The sequence below is a fragment of the Triturus cristatus genome, chromosome 7 (assembly GCF_964204655.1).
Source record: "Triturus cristatus chromosome 7, aTriCri1.1, whole genome shotgun sequence".
NCBI classification, from domain to species: Eukaryota; Metazoa; Chordata; class Amphibia; order Caudata; family Salamandridae; genus Triturus; species Triturus cristatus.
Window position 1 is genome coordinate 1,352,177,958 of NC_140590.1, and position 20,733 is coordinate 1,352,198,690.

General features: G+C 45.7%; 1 protein-coding gene across 3 annotated transcripts in view; it reads right to left on the bottom strand.

Moving 5' to 3' along the window:
• PHF20 (PHD finger protein 20) overlaps positions 1 to 20,733 on the bottom strand; it is a 1,063,788-nt gene that overhangs the window by 421,454 nt on the left and 621,601 nt on the right. For all 3 annotated transcript variants that reach the window (XM_085619024.1, XM_085619022.1, XM_085619023.1), the window contains one exon: positions 4,225 to 4,830. In XM_085619024.1, the coding sequence (XP_085475150.1) occupies positions 4,225 to 4,830 (606 nt within the window). The remainder of the gene's footprint in view (positions 1 to 4,224; positions 4,831 to 20,733) is intronic.

A 20,733-nucleotide genomic window follows, 5' to 3' on the forward strand; every position in this document is an offset into this window, starting at 1 on the left:
GAAACGGGGGACAGTCTGAAGACTGTCCAGCCAAGAACAGGAGCCGCAACAGGAGGCCCGTGTGTGTGCAAGAAGAAACACACATCAAATGTGTACCCCCTAGGACATGTGACAACAGTGGCAGGGCCGAACCTAGAGGCTAGTGCCAGCAGAGACAGAAGAGCCACCATTGAGCAAAAGCTCAGTAGGTAGGCATGCAGCTAAATGTACCAAAAGGTACCACTGTGAGGGGATAACCTGCAAAGCCAGGAACACAGAGAAAACTCTATCCTGAAGGAGAGAGTGAGCAAGAAGGCCTGATACTAGGGCAAAAAGAACCTAGAATGCGAACACCCCTAAGGCGTGTAGAACCTACGACATACACAGAGAGACAGGAATGTTGCCACACATACGTGAAGTGACGAAACAATAAACAGGGGAGTCGCTCATTCGGTACCACTGTACCGGTGTGCGGCGTAACAGTCACAGAATGCAGAAAAAACATTTCCCCGAGGGGGAAGAAACCTGGTCTCCCGTGAGGCAGGCGGAAACAGACCACGATACTGCCAATAAAGGATTGAGAGAAGGCACAGACAGAAGCCTGTCGCCAAAAAGCATACACCGCCATAGACCGACACCGTCTACCAACAAGAAGAATGTCGAGAAGAATACATGCACGGTAATGCTACCTAAAGGAGCAACTGTGCCAAATGGGGGTAAGAACTCACAACCAGAAAACAGCTGGTGGGGAGCCCATCACCAGTGCTACTAATGTGAGTAACAACCCACACCCCGAGAAACAGCTGGGGTGGAGCACAGATCCGGAGGCAGAAAGTCATAGACAAGAGCCACTCTTTGAAGAACTAAGAAATAGGAGGCAACACACAGCCGAGACAGAGCCGGCGGGAACTCCTCTTGCCCTAGGCAAGAACCCGACAGTGCTTGAGCCACAAGAAAAGATGTAGAGCACAACCTGTATGCAACAATACAGCAAGTATTCACGGAATACAGAAGAGACTGTTCTGGAACGGAACAGAGGAACCTGCCCCCCATGGCGCTTGTCCACCTGTCGACAGGCAAGGCAGGCACAGCGAGGCTGCAAGAATATGCCAGGAAAGAACAGGAGTGACAAAACCCCAATTAAACAGCAGGGAAGGACGCCCCTACGGAGGCGGGATGTATTACGGACCAACCGTAGACAACTAATAGTAACCCCCGGAGAGAAACCAACCCCAAGAGATTCCCCCTGAAATTCAACCAACTCCTAGTGACCTGACTGAGTGGCTGCTTAGGCTGCCACCACCAGACATGTTTCTGGACCCCTGGGTCGAGAGCTTGCTGCTCTCGGGGGCCTGAAACAATGCACATCCTGGGACGAGGTGTGAAGCCTCCTCCCCCAGGATGGGCAGGGTTCACGAACGAGAAGCTTCAAAAGGCATGCCGCCTTTGTGTGCCTCTCCAGACCATTTGCTGCTTTTAGCAACTGGTCCCCACTGGTTCAACTCCCCACTTTGGGCAGGAGAACCGGCGGGAAAAACAAGTGAGGAAGAGAGGTGTGCCCACCTCTGCCAACTACACCCTTAAGGTGGGGGAGGCGAGGTGAAGCACAATCTTGAGTCCCCGCCATCTTGAGGATGAGGGGACCCAGCAAACCAGGGACAGGCTCCTGCCCCCCTCCCACTGGAGAGTGGCATAATAGGGGGTGTACCCACCCCAGGGAAGGGACCCATTAGTCCCTGCCCGTTACCTACCTGTAACACCCTTAAATGTAGTATTTAGGGGCACCCTGAACCTTCCTTCCTCAGATCCAGCAACCACAAGAAAAAGAAGAGAAGAAGAAAGACGAGAAGCCGTGCAGAGCTAACAAGAGGGGAACACGCCCACTGAATTGGCCCCAGCTCTACTGGCCTGTCTCCCCTCGAACCTGCAAAGCCCCGGCGTGTCCAGCAGACAGCAACCCCAAAAACCCCAGAGGACCTGCCTGCCTTCAATTTCCAAGCTGTTACTCCCATAAACACCGGACGTGTTTGAACTGCAGCTTCTGGTGCCAGCCAGGAACCGCAAATCCAGCCCACTCTGCACCCACCGAACCCGGCCTGAGCGGAAAAATACCACAAGGAGGTCCCCCCGGCGAGCCTGACCCAAGATCCGGCGACCCCTGACCTGCCTCAAGCCTCCAGACTACGCCTACAGCCTCAATCCAGAGGACCCCCCCTACCGTGACCAGATCAAGTAGGAAAATCTGACACCCCAAGGCACCCAGACGCCCCCGGCCTTGTGTGCCCAACCCAGCAGTGCCTAACCAACCCTCTACATCCCAACTTACCCCTTGAAGTGTTGGTCACTCCTGGAAGATCCTTGTCGCTGAGCCTGCAGTGTTTCTTTGTACCAGAGAATCTCCATTGAAATCAACAGGGTACCCGACCTCAAAACAGCACCCCGCACCCGGCCGTCCTAGTGCCGCTGAGGATGTCCCTTTGGTGCTAACTTGGTCCCCAACTTGCCCTGAGCTTAACCCTAGGAGCTTTGCTCCCACAACCCTGTGGCCTGCTTGCCAGCAGCCACCAACCGGAGTCCCCCTATCCTCCATAGGATAACATTGGGCTTCTACACTCGACCGCCGTAGTGCCACTGGGGGTGCAACAACAGTGCATCACTGACCCTGGTAAACCCTTGAGTCTTACCCCAGAACCCTAACTCAAAAGACAGATTACCTACCTGGAAAACGATAACCTATTTTTCCTCAGAATAACACTGACACTTTTGAAAATTACAAATTTTCCTTAAAAATCAGCCGAATAACCAAAACGCATTCTTTCATCTGTTTTCAGGAAATGTCCCAGTGCTGAATCTAGGTATCCCGCACTGAGTGAGAAAAAGTATCGTTAACATAACTTACCTTCTAAGTGAATTTCCTCCCATAGGATAACATTGGTGATTCTATGTGAAAGTTTAAAGTGTTAACTTTTGAAATACAATAATATTCCTTAAAAATCGTACTTCTAACTAAAACGCATTTACTCACCTGCTTTCAGGAAATGTCCCAGGGCTGAATCTAGGATCCAGTCCTGTGTTAGCAATAGTAATCTGAAAAGTAATTAACTGCATTTTACTTAAAAAGCCCATTCATTCGATTGTACCATACCTGCAATGTGTTGCAAACTGCTTACTTAAACTGTAACCAAAATTAGTACAAGTTATACTGCAATTTTGAACTATGTTCATACAAGTAATTTAGTACTGCAAAATATTTATATGCTTATCTGTACCAGGCTTGCTTGGTTCTAGAAATAAAACAGTATATTTTTTATACAACAACAATTAGCCTAGAGTTCAGTTCTTGAGTGTGTGCATTCATTTGCTGACTGAGTGTGTACACCAAATGTTTAACACTGTCCTCTGATACTGCCTTACTGCTCGACCAAGCTACCACTAGAGAGTAAGGTTCTATCTAACTTTAACCTCTGCCAAACCTCTGGAGACCCTTGGACTCTATACACACACTGTACCTTCCTTTGGTGCAGTATATACAGAGCCAGTTTCTTACAATGCCTAATAACACATTTTCCTCACATTTGTGCGAGAAAAGTTCTGGAATCGACCGGGAGCCACAAATTGCCTAACACCCAGCGTTTCCCCAAGTCTCCAGATAAAAATGGTACCTTACTAAAGTGGTTGAGCCTAGCGCCTCTGAAAGGAAGGAGCCCAAATCGCAATGTGGATACCATCAACATTACCTGTCCAAAAATGACCTGATTTGGCAATGGGGATAGCTGCTATATTTGTGCCTGAGTTCTGCACCCTCCCACGGAAGCCTACCAAACCCAAACATTTCTGAAAACTAGTCACCCAGGGGAGTCCACAAGGGTGTGCCTCACTTTGATCCTACTACTGTTTCCTACCCACAATTCCCTGCAAGCCTCAAACTTTGACTAAATCTCACATTTTCCTTGCATTTCTGTGACGTAAACTTGCGGAATCTGCAGGGATCCACAAAGTTCATACCACCCAGCGTTACCCCACTTGTTCTGACAACTTACACTATCAAACTGTAGGTGCTATTCTACAATACTTTAAAGGAAACCAAATTGTCAAAAAGCTACTTGCTGTTATGTATACAATATGCATACAACAAATGCAAAGCATGTGTATATAAATTAAAATTGACTTTGGCAGCACAGATGTAAAAGTTGGAAAGCCTATTATATCACAAACATTTAAAGTCAAATTATATTGCCAAGTTACCTTGCAAAGTTGTAGTCACTTTCCCATCAGTTGGTTTAAGACCGTTGTTGCTTTCAGTTTTTACTTCAGCTGCAACACTCTCCGTTTTTTCTTCTACTGCTTTGTTTCCAGTTCTTTCTCCTGCGGCTTCACATTCAGTCTTTCTTTCTACTGCTTCACAATGGGTGTTTTCTTCTACTCCATAATGTTCAGTTTTTCCTTCTACTCCCTCACCTTCAGTTTTTACTTCTACGTCTTCGCCTTCAGTTTTTGCTTCTAATGCTTCACTTTCAGGTGTTCCTTCTGGAGCTTCACTTTCAGTTTGCCCCTCTAAAGCGTCATTTTCAGTTTTTCCTTCAAATGCTTCACTTTCAGATTGTTCTTCTATTGCTTTGCTTTCAGTTATCTTTACTAGTGACTGGCATTCCTTTTCATCTTCTAGCTCTTTGCAATCAGTTTTTCCTTCTAGTGCTTTTCTTTCAGGATTTTCTTCTAGTGCATTGCTTTCAGTATTTGCGTTTATGGTTGTGCTGCTTATTTCTATACCAGTAATTTCACATGGCTGAGAGGGCAAGAACGGTTTGGTTTCCATAGATGAAATCTGATCACACAAACACTCCTGTGTATCTAAAACAAAAATAAGGGAAAAGGATAAGATTTGCATGCAACCTTAAATGCTATAGATGTTAAAACACACCAAATGCACAAATGAATATACAGATGCAATATGCCCAGAATTAAGGACATCTTAAAAGGGCCAGTAATGGTCACCATTGGACCATAATACAAAGCATAACAGCATATTTGTGGTGTGTCAATGTGGAAGTGGTGATGAAACTGGCCAGTTTCAGGTTTTTACATCTTAGATCCAACCAAATTTATGTGTTTCCCCCTTATGGAATGCAAATATATTAAGGTCCCAAAATGTCATTTCTCCAGCATAAGGTGGTTTGCGACGATAAAGCTTTACAGAATGACATCACATTTGTAGGAGGCAGGAAAGGCAGTACTTGATGGACTAGTTTTGAACTGTGAAAGCCTGCAGCTCACACTTTTTGCACCTAGCTGTTGAAGCCTAAGACTTGATGAAATAAAGAGATTATTGACAGAGGCAGCCGGATGGTCAAAACAAGAGGTGGGCCATTCGGTGTTCTTGGGGCCCCCATATACACACTCACCTTATTAAACAAGTTACTTACCTTCAGCAATGATCTTCCTGGTATTTATTCTACCTAACCATAGATTACTCACCTTTTGAATATTACCCAGGCATCATGGGTCAGGACACTTTAGATCAGTGCTCCTGCGCACCAGCAGCTGGTATTGTGCAGATCCGCACTGAAGTCGTTCAGCTCCTGAAAGGACAAGCGGAGCCATGGGCACGAACTTCAACTTCTTTCTCAGGCTGTCCACACCTTGAGAAGCAAAGTCTAGTTTATAACATTTGAATAAACTAGGAAGCAGGCTCGCCTTTACTTAAACAGGTTGCAGAATACTGCCTTCCCCACTGTTGAGTCAGTTGCAGTGTTCACATCCAAGCAGTACAGCTCGGTGAAGGTGTGTCTGCTCTACCACATTGTTGCACTGCAGATGACCTGTTAAGACAGTGTGGTTGGCAGAAGTCCTTGTCATGCTTTGGGCGGGGTGCACCCTCGCTTTGCCCTGGAGTGGAAGCTTCACTTTGCTGTGGCACAAGGTGATGCAGGCAGACAGCGGCTAACGTGCGATTCCCTGTTTGGAAAGGGTCAGCCTCTCCCTGGAAGACCAGAAGATATAAAACAGCTGGAATGATGCATACAAGTCCTTTGTTTTTTCCATGTAAAACCTGATATACCTGCAGATATCGAGCATGTGCAAAGATTCACTGCTGATGTCAGATTTTGAGAAAAATGACTTGAAGATTACAGGTTAATTCATATGAAATTATGTAGAAACTTTAGGGATGAACTTCAGGATGTCAGTAAAATTATTCTATGTCCTTGCTAAATTGTAGAAAGGGCTATTTATAGTAAATGCCTAAAAAACTCCTACTCTCCTGCTGATGTGAGGGCAAGTAATAGAGCTGTCTGCCAACTTAAGGTGCGCTTTAAACATCAGTTTAAAGGGAGCATGAGTTGACTCAGTACCGTATTCTGCTTCCATGGCACTGGAGGGCCTCATACACAGGGGAAGCCCTTTTAAAAACTGCTCAGTTCTCTGCTCTCCTGAATCTTGAAAATGTTGCGAGATGGACACTCACTGATAACTATTTCACTCCACTTTCTATTATTTCCAGCAGGTAGGAAAGAACATTGCAAGTTAAAACCCCTACCTTTGCAGCAACGCAGACAAATCTTGGTGCTTTGAGTATTGATAGTTGTTGGTGTTCATCACTGTACCCGAAAGGCTGCAATTAGCAAAAAGAGCAGGAAGTGAGAGGGCACTAGAGGCAGCAAGGGCATGGGAAGCATTGGTGGTCCTCCTAAAGATCTGGGCAGTGATAGCGACGAGTATCCAGTGATTGCAACTGCTAGGGAGGCAGACTAGTAAGCCTACCCCCGTGCACCGTATGTCAGGCGGACCTAGACACTGTGCCCAGCGCGTCCCCGCCTCCAATGAGGATTGGATCCCAAAGCATTATTTTCGTTACATTTGCAAAACTAGACTGCAGCAACCCCAGTCCACAACTTAAAACAATGATTGCATGTGACATGCCTTGTGGGAGGGATGGGTGGTGGGTAGTTGTGGGAGGGTTGAACTGTTTTAAGATATGTGCCACTAACGGAATGCGTGCGAAGTGATTATTGCACTGTGCATGATTCATAAGATATGGGTGGGGGAGGGCAGACTCTACATACAGACTAGCTACTATACTGTATTACCCACAGTAGCGATATCGCCGATTCCATTTTATGTATCTTAACATGGATCATTTCATAGAATATACTTGTACAGGCCTGTAAAACTCAATACCATCTGTTTAAAAACATATCACTGTACCCGAATATTCCGGCATTGGTCAAAGGGATATTCAGATGGCTGTACACTAAGTGGTCAGGTACCAGGCAGTGAGGCAGAGTTACTCAAAATTGTGATGAAAGATCTCTCCATTGTGTCTGAGGAGGAGCCTGGAATCTCTCCCCAGCCAGATTGATGGATGCACGGATATACTCAGGAGGTTGCTGTACCAGTAACTGGCAGGGCCAAGGCCAGAGCAATGAGGATCAAGAAACAGTAGTCTGCCTTTGCCTTCCCCAGCACTCTATGGATCATGGGAAATGGAGGAACGATGTATGTGAAGATGTTCACTTATGTCACCGGACAGACATTGCCCCTGGGTTCTGGTTGACAGAACCTACTGGTGTTGTATTGCAATTTCTTCTTTTGAGAAGTGGAAAACACATCCAACGTGGAACTGCACCACACACGAAATACGTAATCCAGTTGGTCTTGGTGCAGCTCCACGTCATGGCAGTGTGACACAGAGCAGTTAAACTCATCTGCCTGATCGTTTTAGCATCCTGTTGCTCTGTGATATCTACCTTATTGGAGATGGCCCACCTCCACAGCATCTGCACCTCGTCAGAAAGAGAATGGGACCTTGTTCTTCCTTGCTTTGCGATGCAGTACAGCGAGGTCATGTTGCCCATCTTGATGAGCACAGCTTTTCTAACTAGTCTTGGGAGGAATAATGTTAGGCCTTTTTTAACGAAGCTTGAGGATGCTGAAATGGAGCTACTTCTTCTCCATGTCTGACCTGAGGCCCCTGGTTATTAGTTCTTGCTTGTGGGGTCCCCAGCCTTCGATAAATGTGTCTGTGGTCATCATTCTGTGTGTCGAGGTTTGGAATGGGAGACCAGCATTGATGATTGATGGGAACCTCCAACACAGCAATACCTATTTGATACTTCTCGTCACCTTCTGGACTGTATAAGCCCTGTAGCGGACTCCACTAATGTTCCAACTGCTGCTCTATGGACCCTATACTCAGTTGGCCAAGTTCTATTACTCTCATGCCTAAGGACATAAGTCTAGCATATTTTGCAAAACAATTTGCTTGGAACAGAATATGTTTACCATCACCTGCCGTTTTACCATCCTCGCTGCTAGATTTACACATGTGAGTATCTAGAATGACTCCCAAAACCAGATGTCTCGTAACTGTGCCAATGGAAGATTTCTGAAAGTTTAGCACCAGACCAAATTTGTTGAACAAGGTGAAGCAGGCAGTCTTTGAGATGTTCTCTTCTTCTTTCGATAGAGCTTTGACCAGCCAGTCTTCCAAGTACAGATTTACCTGGTGACCCTTTCGACGCAGGAAGGCTGCAACCAGCACTAGGCACTTTGTATAAATTCAGGGAGCAGATTAGAGTCGGAAGGTGAACACCTAAAATTGGTTGTGTTGCCCCACTACTAAAAATGTGCACTACTCCTACACACGTCTGGGCAGAGGATATCCTAAGTGTGACAGGTATGCCAAGATGTTGGCCTGTGTCTCACTTGAGAGCTTGGATACATTCACTGCAGAACATTAGCTCCTCAAAGTTAACACTAATTCCATGATTCAGAAAGGTTGCTGGAATGAATTAGTTTGTCAAGTGCGAAGAGTAGTTCACCCTATGAAACACTCAATTATGTCAAACAATAGCAATATACGTGCAAAGAAGAATCAATATTGAGAAACACTGTATTAATAAAGTTATGTAATTGTTTGTACAAAACGTTACTTCAAAACTAAAACAGGGGTCCAACTGGAACACACATATATATCCCTCAGGATATTCAGTAATAAAAAAGAAAGCTTGGGCACATATATGTGCTACTCTGCTACAAGGCAATAGTGTCCATAAGTTCTCTACAGTTATTATATAGTTGGCACCTGGTTTAGTCCAGACAAGATGCAGTGGTAGTGTTGACTATTCGATCTCTGTTGTGGCAAATATACGAGACCAGTCTCAGGACTATTATGCCTACTGCAAATCTGCCACCCCAAATCACTGGTGCAAAAATTAAACATGAAATAAGGTCAAACACGTCCAAGCTACTGCATAAAACAATTAGTAGAAAGCAGTTAGTTGGGAACAAATCACAAACTTGTCCATGACATATGGGGAGACTCACAAGTATTCTTTGTACACTGGCAGGTAAGTGAAAAGAGCAGTATTTGGGGTCTTTTGCTGGAAACCCCCTTTTGGGAGGTTGAATGAAAGAAAGGGGCTAGGCCTATGGGCTAAAAGCTTGTTTGTAAACAGAATTTCTTCAGCCGAATCTAAATCTGACTCGGTGGCACAAGTGTCAGTTCACATCTCTTTACCTTATGTCACTGCTTCTGCCACTTCAGGAGGGGATTGGCTAGCATCTTCAGGTTGCTTACATTCCTATTTGATAGAGAGATCTATGACCAAGCATTCTAATGCTTCAATGTCTAGATGTTCAGAATACCCCAGGTCAATGTCAAAGCAATCTTGACATTGATAGACATCTTGAAGACTGTTGATTCATTGTCTCAAATGTCACCCTCTTTGACAGCTGGATCGCCGTCTTTCCATAACACCTGGAAGAGAATCTTCCAGATTCACAGATAATAGCGGATCAAGTGGCCGATACTGGGATGTCCAAAGGATACAGAAGGGGCTACGTCCTATCATATCAGTTACCACCATAGTTATAGCTGTTGGGGGGTAGATGGAAATCTCCTGAGACATGTGCTCCTCTACTGACCACAAGTCTAGATCTACTGCTGTGTCCCATGAGATCACGATAGTGTCCGAAAGATCTTCCCCATGAAGAGACACACTGGAGAGTTCAAATGTTCTAGTGTGCGTACTTGGCCAGCAGACAAAGCAGAACCATCAGGACTAGAATCTAAGCTCCCTTCTTAAACATATGAATCATATCCAGAAAGTCCTGGATCCTCTGAGGAGGAAGGAAAGCTCGAACAGATGTGTCCAGTACTGCCCCCTATAAAAATGAGGCCCAGAGAAATCTCAAGATGAGACTTTGGCACATTAATGGCAAGGGATGATGTTGCCTGCGGATGAAGTAATGCCATCTGCGGCAACCCTGCTTCGAGTAGCCAGTCATTGGGTTGGTGAATAAAGGGATTACCAACCTCCTGAGATGAGCAACTACAACAGCTATCTCCTCAGTGAAGTCTCAAGGTGCCTATGCCAGTCCGAATAAGAGCACCGTTAACTGGTAACAAGTGAACACTACCACAAAGAGCAGGTACTTCTTGTACAACTGCAGGACGGATATGTGGAAATGCGTGCCCTGCATGTCGATGAACACCACCCAGGGGCAGCATCTAGAACTTTTCCTTGCATAGGTAAACAGTCAAGAGCCAGAGGTCTAGGATCAAACTGCTGACCCTCTTGGAAACCAGGCAGACAGTTGCGCGCCTGCCCAACTTCCTTCTCTGGAATGAAGTACGTCACTCCTCTGAGCAGCAGGGTTTTCGCCTTTTACTACAATATTGAAAAATGGAGGAAGAGGGATGTGATGAGAGTCTGCTGGAAGGGTAGGGCATAGCCACTTCGTACAATCTGAAAGACCTTTTGGACCAATGTTATGGCCTTCCAGGCCTGCAGAAAGGAGAATACACATACTCCCAAGGCTGGAAAATCTGGCATTGTTGGAAGTTAAAGACTCTTGAGATTTCCGATTTTCCCACCTTTTAATCTCTCTAGGGTAGCAATGCATTAAGCCCGGGGAGACATGCTCCATCAAAGCGTTAGTCCATTAATGTTGCCTGGATGTTTTGAGAGAAGTAGGTTGATCTGAGTCAGGCATGTCTTCAAAGGGCTGTGGATCCCACAGCCCTGGCCACTGAATTGGTGGTGCTCAGTCCAGCTCTGATTAGATGCATTGAGGTGTCCCGTCCATCATGAACCACCACCAAAAAATAATCCTTGAGGTAGTCAGATAGATTAGGCATCACCATTCCTGCCAAAAGGCACAGGTATATTGCCCCAATAAATATGCAGCATGCAGAGAACAGACGGCCCAGCTGTCTTAAAAAAAATACTTCTCACCCTGGCTACTTTCTTTTATTTTTTACCTCTCTAATTGGTGGAGCTACAGAGAAAGCACCAAGATTCTGTGTCCCTGCGGGAAGAGGCTTGCACAATTAGACTTTCCAGGTATGGGTGTACTATTAAGAATACCGGGGTCCGTAGGTGCCAGGCTACGTTGCCTGGCAATAAAACATTTTACAGAGGTTCTGATGCTGATGGCAAAGGGTGCAAGGCCTCTGTGAGAATGTTGGACCTCACATCTAAGTTGCAGAAAGGGAGCTCCAGCACATGAGCAGCTCTCTTGATCAATGCATGAAAAGAAGCCACTACCCGCTGTGGGGCACAGCAGGTCTACCTCCCACTCACATTCTACAGTGCCAAACAGTGTTACATGCATGAAGATAGGGGTGGCATTAAGTTGGCTGATTCTCTGCTGTTGTGAACTACACCTGTCAACTGAAGTGAATCTGAGTCAGTGCCAAAGGGGTCATATTGTGTGCAAATAGTGCTGGCTTGAGAATTCCTGCTGCTCCTATAACTTCCTTGCTCCACTATCTTCTGGGCATCTCTTCTCTATCCCCTCGAGGTGGCTTAGGCACCGGATGCTCCAAGTGGTACTGGAGTCAGCCGCACCAGATTCAGCGTTGACCTCTGTGACGGTGTTCGGCCAACAGGCGAAGATCACAGCATCGGAAGGACAACAGACCATGCTGGAGATGTTCCAGAAGGAACAGAGGAAATATATGGCACCAAGGGGGAACCCACCGACAGGAAACCAAATGGAGACCCAAAATGCTTCCATGGAGCCCAGAGGCATCTGGAGGGGATGGATGTTTGCTTCAACATCTCAATCACAGTTTGAAGGAAGAAGCCTGGATCAGCTACCTGCACCGGAAATTCCAGAACAGCCTGAGGCACTGCAGGGTTTGGAGTCTTTATGGGAACTAGTAAGGTTTGGCACCAGCTCCACAAAGATATAAACCATTCCTGGCTCAGAGGACAACTCCTGAGGTAGAGATGAAGCCCTAGGGTCACATGCCTCTGAAAAGGGAGTGGCGTTTCAGCAAAGTGTTTCCTCTTCGTTTATTTTGTCCTCTATTTCCTAGAGGACTTCGAGAAAGGAACGGAGAACCAAACTTGGAGCACAAACTGCATCAAGCCTGAGACTTGTCACAAGTACAAGCCATAAAAGGTTTGGCTTCATGCTCTTTTATGGCCTTGTAGTGCATGAGATTGCACTTATTAGACAACTTGGTGTTGTGCCTCGACGCCAGGCACCACAAGCAGACTTTGTGAGCGTCTGATTGACATTTGCCCAGCTCAGTTGCAACAGGACTTAAACCCTGGTTTTTGGGGTGGTGACATATCTCATAGCACTGCACTGCACAACATTTTGGGAGAAGTCTCTGAAGAAAATTGGACACTAGTGAAACATGAGGAAAGAAGCTTCAGATCTGCATCGAAGGGAGCAGAAAAAAGGCAATTGAAAATGGTGCACCGGACCTGGAGCTTTATGGATCCAGTGACATTTCTGTGGCGTCACTTACAGTGCCCAGATGGAGCCAGCTTTCCCCCCATGGCGAAATAATTTATGGAAAAGCTTCTGCATCTAGTCTGGTTCCTAGGAATTTTCAACAGGCAGGGAATCTGCATGTACAGTATCCATTAGAAGAACAAGCAACTTGCCTTCAGTAATGTTTTCTCTGGTGGGTACTCAATCTAGCCGCAGATTCCTCACGTTTTGAATCTAAACAAGATCCAGGCAAAATGCAAACTTTTTTTTTTTAACCGTAATTACTCCCAACGTGGTTGGTGGTGCTGTTAGACTACACAACAGCCATGCACTGCCCTGTAGACAGTGGTGAGCAGCATAAGTATTGTCTTCCATGTATTTTTTATGCCCCATCAGACATAAATCAGTCATGACTGACTGGAGGTGATCCAAGCCAGAGGTGTCCATCCGAGAACAGATTTCCCTTATGAATGGGCTTGGATAGCTTTGTGCATAGAGAGTTTTGGAAACCAAGATGGCAGCCACAATCTTTGAGTGCCGCTAACCACAGAGCCCCACTGCAGAGCACAGTGCCTGTAGATAAAGGCGAGAATGAAGTGTGGGACTCTGGGTGTGACACTAATGTGGCTTAACTGATATTCTATATATGATCTCGCTCTAGCATGATGGCTAGACCGCTGAGCTTCAAGTGAGAACTGAGTTTGGAGGAGGCCCTCCAATGGCAGCAACGCACAGACTTAACTTGTGGCTGTAGGATTCTTTTGTGCTGTGGGGAAGTGCCATGAGCAGGCTGGAGTGACCCCTTCAGTGGAGGAGAGGGCATAAGGAGTCTGAAAAACAGATCCCGGAGACTAAAAGAATCTGGTGGTTGGGGGTATAACTGGTGTCGCCTGAGTGGCATAGGTCAATTTTTTATATCATCCTTACTGAGCTACGCCCAAAGAAAGTCCGCAGCCTACCTGGAGAAAACTCACAATTGCACCTGGCTTGCTAGCTGCACTGGAGTAAGGTTGCGCTGGCTCAGAATATAGTAAAGACTGGTAGAGCACAGAAAACTAAAGAGGACCTCGCAGGTGGAGTTTCAGAGGAAGATACTAAACATGTGCTGACACTTGCTGGTACAAAGAGCACTGTTGGGCAACCGCATGTGGACAAATTTAATTCTTTACTTGCTGCAATAGATGTCACCACAGATCAGCTGGAAAATACAATTAACTCTGTAGTGGTGGAGATGGGATTGCTAAGAGATTACCACAGGAAGACAGCAAAGCAGGTAAATACGGTGGAAGCAGCTATACTGGATCTTACCCCTGCCATGGAGAACCTCAAGCAGTAACTGAAAAATATGACAAAACATGGGTGCTGGAAAGCAGAGGTGATGACAAGGAGGGCCGTGAACCGAGCACCAATATCAAGGTAGTGGGGCTGAACAAGGAAAAAGAAGATTCAATGGGGCTTTTTGGAGGAGTAGCTTCAGGAAGTGGTCGCTCCAGAGGGTCTGTCCAAATTCTATACATTGGAGAGAGAGCACAGAGTGCCAGCTCAACCCCCTAAGCTTGGTTCACCCCACATACAATGATGGCAAAGTTGCTGTGCTTTAGAGACAGACTACATCCTATGATAGGCCCGAACTGACGGCCACCATGTAGTGGAAAAAGCAAAGATGTCCATATACCCAGATTCCATGCTGATCGTCGAATCCCAGCATGCATCATTTCTGTATAGAAAGGTTCTAATGAACTTGGCCCAGTATATGCGCTACGTTCCCGGCTCGCCTGAGGATCCAGGTGGTGGGGGAGATGCTTTTTTTATTTCTTTATTTACCACGTCTGAAGCATGGTTCTGGTTTGAGAACTACAGTACTGGTGGAACGGCCAGAAACCCACTGGGGGTCAAGAGTTTGAAACAAACGTTCTAAACAAAGGAGAGGAAATCTGCCCTACGAGATGCTTGGCTGAATTGAAATTGAAAGGGTGGCGATGGTGGCATCGTTGTGTGGCTCACAGGCATGATTGTTGGCAGTACAGGGGCGGGGGGCAGGGGAGCTCTGGAGAGTCAAACACATAACGCTGCTTATTTCAAACAGTGATGTATGCTGTAACCCAGGGCTGTTGAACGCCAGCCCTTCTATAGCAGGATGGATTTGGCTAATACCCTTTTTTTGACTTAAAAAACACATAGTGTATGCCCTAACATGATTTGTGGCATATCACTGGTGGGGGTAGGATTGTATTGGCCAATATCCTTTTTATGTAATCTGAAAGGTAAACACGGTGCTGTCAGGGGAATGGTGCTATATGTGGCCATGTTTATTTGCTTTTTTTGCTATTTTTGTGGCATGTTTGTCCCCACTCATAGCACTTTTAGTGCAACCTTGTGGGGCTCCATTGATGGTATGACAAAATTAAGCGTTATTAAAGATCTGGGCAGGATGTCTTGCTATCATAGTCCTGGGTGGGTACTGTTCTGGTATTGTGATGTTGGAGTTATTTTCAATAATGTTTGATTTGAGATGGGACAGGAGGTGAGTACTGTCGCAGTGTGTCAATGCAGGGGCCAAGATGGATGAACCAGGACTGCAGTGCATTGAAAAGTAATGTCAGTGTTGACAGAGGTGGAGGGTAGAATAAAATAATTACATGGAACTTGTGTCTTAATTTCCCTGGTAAACATTATAAAGTGCAGGCTTACATTTGGAGACAGAAGGCCTTAATTGGTTTCCTGAAAGAGATATCTTACTACTGTTGAGGGGCAGGCCCTCTAAAAGAGATGGCAGGGGCACTTGTATTTAACGACATACTCTTCATTATCCCATGGAGCTTTGATCTGGGTCAGACCGGAAGTAGCTTTCCAACTGTTTTCTGAGAAGACTTACCCAAGGGAATTAAGTCTGATGGGCAGATTGCAGGGGGAAGGATGTAGCTTTGATAACTGTTTATGTTCCGCCTGTTGATCAAGTGCAAGTCCCTGAGGGTCTACGACTCCATTTCATCAGTGACCTTGGATATCTCTAGTGACAGAGAGACTAAATGTATTGGTGATGTAGCAATGGACTGACTGCACCCCTCTTAATGGCATCTGGGAAAGCTTTTGCAAACAAAGTCACACTAGGAATTGGTTGACAGCTGCAAAGCACACAACCCCAGGGGCCGATAATACTCTTGCTATTCAAGCCTTCATAATTTACAGGCTAGGTTAAACAAAATCCTTTCCTGCCCACAAATTGTGTGCATGGAATACCTGCCCAAGAGACACACTGACCAATACCCTTTACTTAGGACGATGCAGTGAAACACTCCCGGAATTACTACTCCAATGTGGAAACTCAATATTGATCTGTTAAAGGACACTGCTTTCAGGGCCGCCCTGGGAGAGGACATTGTTAAGTACTTTGAAGAAAACAGGCACTGCCCTATCAGTCTGGTGGAATGAGAGGCCTTCACTGTGGAAATGTATTGCTAATAAAGTTGGCGTGCGGGCACAACTACACCTGGATATAACATGAGCAGATACTGAACACTCTCGAGGAACCTAGGAACCATCAATGCACACTCACAGCAGATCTGGGTGGAAAATGATTAGCTGCTGGCTTTGTCTGACAGAGTAGGGTACAACTACTGAGCATATATTAAGAGAAAACATGGTAAGTGAGAAAAGCTGATGGTCTGGTTATCCAACAGGGATACACAGGAAGTGCCCACACTGCAAGTCCTTGTGCCTGAGGGCAGAGAAGTGTACTCACAGAGATTAATGTCACATTTAAAGTATATTACGATCAATGGAATATGGGCAGGCATACTGCTCCTGACTACGACTTAGCAGTGTATGAGATGTGCCCTGCCTCCTAAGCTTGAGTTAGAGGAAGCGGTTATCTAGGGATCTGACAATGATACAAGAAGTGAGGATAGCTATCAAGGAGATGGCTCAGGGGAGGGTACAAGGATCAGATGACATGCCAAAAATGTTTGAGGTTGCCTATATAAAGACCATGGCTCCCAAACTAGCAGAGATTTTTAATGCATCTAGGGCTGGGGGCTCTTTGCTACAAATGATGAGGGAGAAGGATATTGCCTCACTACCTTATGAAGGATAAAGATGGCAAGTAGGTCATCTCCTACCATCCTTTATCAATGCTTACTGTTGATTATAATATTCTGAGCAGAATTCTGGCAAATAGACTAGTTCACACAGTGGGCAATTTGATCCATTTGGATCAAACTGGTTTTCACCCAAAGTGCAGTACTAAGCCAAATATCAGGCAGTTGATCCAGGATTGGATAACCCCCTGAAAGAGTCCTAGAGCTCTGGTGCTATCTATAGATATTTAAAAATAATTATTTGATTCTCTGCACACAATTCTATCCACAATTGGCTTGGACCCAGGGTTTACAGCGTGAACTAACTTACTGCATACTGCCCCAAGGCCAGGTTCAAGACGTGCAGTTTAATATTGAAACCCTGCATGGTTGAAAAAGGAATTAAGCGGGTGTTTCCCCTCTCCACAGGTTAATTTGCACTGGCAGTGTAAGCTTTAGCCTTGACAGTGAGACAGGGACATAGTTACCAGGAACCGAGGATAGATAAGCATTTACTGTACATCTCATTATATGCAGAATATATGCAGTTATATCTCGATGGAGCAGACCTGGACGTGCATGGGTCAGTGAAAGCACTTGGGGATTTTGGTAAGCCTTCAGGGCCAAACTGGGATAAATCCTGTAGCTTTACCATTAAGGAGTGCAGAGAAGTATTGCTTGGGAGTTCTGGGTTCTGTAACGCGTTGGCATTCGGTCATAGTAAAGTATCTGGGGTTCAGATATAAAGGAGAGAAGCTATGTTACTGGAGGGAAATAGCTTTGCTGCGATGACATCCCTCAGGCAGGATGCTCTCTTCTGAAGTGCGCTCTCAATATCGGTCATGGCCAGGGTTGGGCTGTCCAAAATAATTATGCTTCTGCGCGTCTGAATTATTACCTTGCCCATACAGGTTCCCAGGAGCTCAACTATATGTTGCTGGATCAAGTTTTGCAGGCAAAGAAGCATATAGTGACGCTTATGAAATTAAGACTCCTAATGGTAGCAGGTTCCTCGCAGCACCGGACTTCAAGCATTATTTTCTAACTGCTCAGCTACAGTGGGCAGCTAGATGGCGGGCAACTTATTGGAAGGGAGCAAAGGCTGAGGTTAGTGGCACGCTGTCTTGGCTGCTCTTGGTGCAGGTGTTGCTGAATCCCTTCAGGAAATCACTTATCAAAGCTGAGGGTATACTGATCATGACTGCCCGATTTGCTTTGGTCTTTGGCCTGTGCCTTACAAAGGATGCATAACATTTGCCGCATACTAGGTATTACACCTTAGCATCACTGACAGTTTGGTCACACAGGGGCAAATTGGAGCAGTACACAGACGTGGACTGAGAAAGATATGACTGTAGGGGGGAATTTATATGTTGATGGAACAAGTCTCGGCTTCCCGGAGCTCCGTGAAGAATAGGAGATATCCCTGGGCCATTTCTCGCTCCATAGGGCTGTTATGGGGGCGATTTATAATTTGTGGAAAAAGGATACAGAAGGACCACTTGAGCATGAATGCCTTCGATATCTCTTAGCGATTGATTGCAAAACCAAGACGATCACGCGTTTAAGCCATGCTCTTTCGAAATCCGCACAGGAAGATTTGCCATTGTTGGGCAAAGACCTTGGCATTCAGATCACAGACGTTCACTGGGTCAACATCCTTAAGAACCCCCCAGGTGTCTGGGAAGGCTAGATTCAAACTTATCCAGTTTTAGTATCTACATAGTATGTACATTACTCCTCAACTAATTAACTGCATGCTCCCAGATGCGAGAGCAATGTTTGTCCCAGGTAGATTACTATCATATAGTTTGGACCTGTACTACACTTAATAGTTACAGTTGGTTGTATATTGGTTATAATAAAAATTGTTCCAGCAAAAAAAAAAAAAAAGGCAGCACTACTTGGTGAGCATATGGACATTAGCACAAGTAGCAACCTGGCAGAGGACTAGGGCAGAAACACCCTTTGCCAACATGAATGAGTCCATTTTTACATCACTTCCTTTGCACCGACAAGACCAATCAAAAGCTGGTTGTCAACTCTTTTCTTTTGTGCGCTCGATGTAAAAGCTAGGGTCTCTTTATGAAACATAGCAATGGCACTTCACCTCTTTTAAGAGGTGTGGAAGAAAGCAAAAAGAAGGAAGGGTCATGGACTGTCCTATGGGGGAAGAAGATACAACCTGTGCAGAAAGGAAGGCTCCTTACCAATTTCTCGGAAAATAAAATGGTGTAAGAAGGCTGGACTGATAGCGCCTGCATGTCTGCAGGTCACTGATACAGTGCGCTCAAGTGACTGCGATAAGGAAAATCGCTTTCATGGCAAGGAGCCGCCGAGAGCGGCTATGCATAGGCTCAAACAGAGTGCATATTAGAAACGTAAAGACTAGGTTACGGTTAAACTGAGGCATAATCGCACTCTACAGGAGAACTTGCCTCAGTCCCTTTAGGAATCTCATCACATTAAGTGATTTAAATAAGAAAAGTTGGGCAGGTAAACGAAAAAAGGCAAAGAAGCCTGATATATAACCTCAGCCGTACACGCTGTAAAGCTGGGCCAAATAAAAGCACAAAAAAATCATATAACTTGGTATGTAGAGGACGAAGCCAATGGTCGGCACACCAGTCTTCAAACCCTTCCTAAAGGCTCAAATGCATAGATTTGTCAACTGGTGCTTAGCCCCAAAGAATCACATCCACACATTCATCAGGTAAATTTAAACTGCTCAGTTGACACTGCATAATCACCATGAAGATGTAGACTGTGGAGATTTGGGTGCAGGACACAACAGGTTCTTCCAAACAGGAGGTCAAATATCAGGCTCAGCAGGTTCGAAAACTTATTCCGGGGCTATCAAGATGACTTCTAATTTTCCTCTGAACAAAAGGCAAAGGAGGAAGCGGTGTTAAAGTGCATAGGAGAACTGGGCCATAGTGCAGATGGACTGCATCCCCAAAGATACCTCTTGAAGGGATATGAGTGCACAGAAATCTTGACAATGCACAGCCTCAGTGGTGATAAAAAGATCCAGCCAGTGCATGTCCCAAGACATTCATGATCTGCCAGCTGTCTGATGAGCTCGTCCATGCTGGTATAATGAGACCACCACCAGGTTATTGCTACCCCTTGGATACCCCTTGACCAGCTATCTCCAAAGGTACAGTGCCTTGCATGTTGCTGAACCACATGGCCATCATGATGTTTGCCAGGACATGCACTGGCCTCCCTTTAATGGATGGGAGAAATACTGTGCTGGATGGCAATATGCTCCTACTCTAGGCGTCAATACCTACTTTTGGGGTAGGGAAACAGCCTGCCTCGTTACAAGACCGTAAGCATTTGTTACCACTGAAGGTCACAGGCTGTGCCCCCTAGAGATGTGAATGTTGTCTGACTGGCAATCCTGGTGCTGCCCCCATTCAAAATGGAAGTTCCACCATAAGGCCTGCATGTGTCAGCGAGTACAAGCTATCAGGCGGAAGCATAAGGCCAGGAGTTGATTAAGACTTAATTTCATTCTTACCAAGATCCAGGGTTGAGCCCAAAGAACCAGATTCCTATCCTGAATGTTCTACACTCATTGGGGGAGGTGGCAAAGCCTTGAATGCCACAAGGGTACCTATGAAAAGAATGTTCGGTGCAGGTGTGAGATGGGCCTTTGGCTTGCTGATGAAAAACCTTAGGGGTGACAGAACAGTGACCATCATTCAGAGGGGGTTTGCGAAAAACTGCAGCAAACCTGTCTTGAGAAGTTAGTCATCATGGTACAGGAATGCATTTATACCTGAACAGAGATGGTGGGCCTCAACCACTTCCATGACTTTTGTGAACATCAGAGGGTCGAGGTGAAGCCAAAGGGTGGAACTACAAACTGATAATGCTCCAACCCCACAACCAGTATAAGGTAGCATCTGTGGGTCTGCAGGACAGGCAAGTATGCATC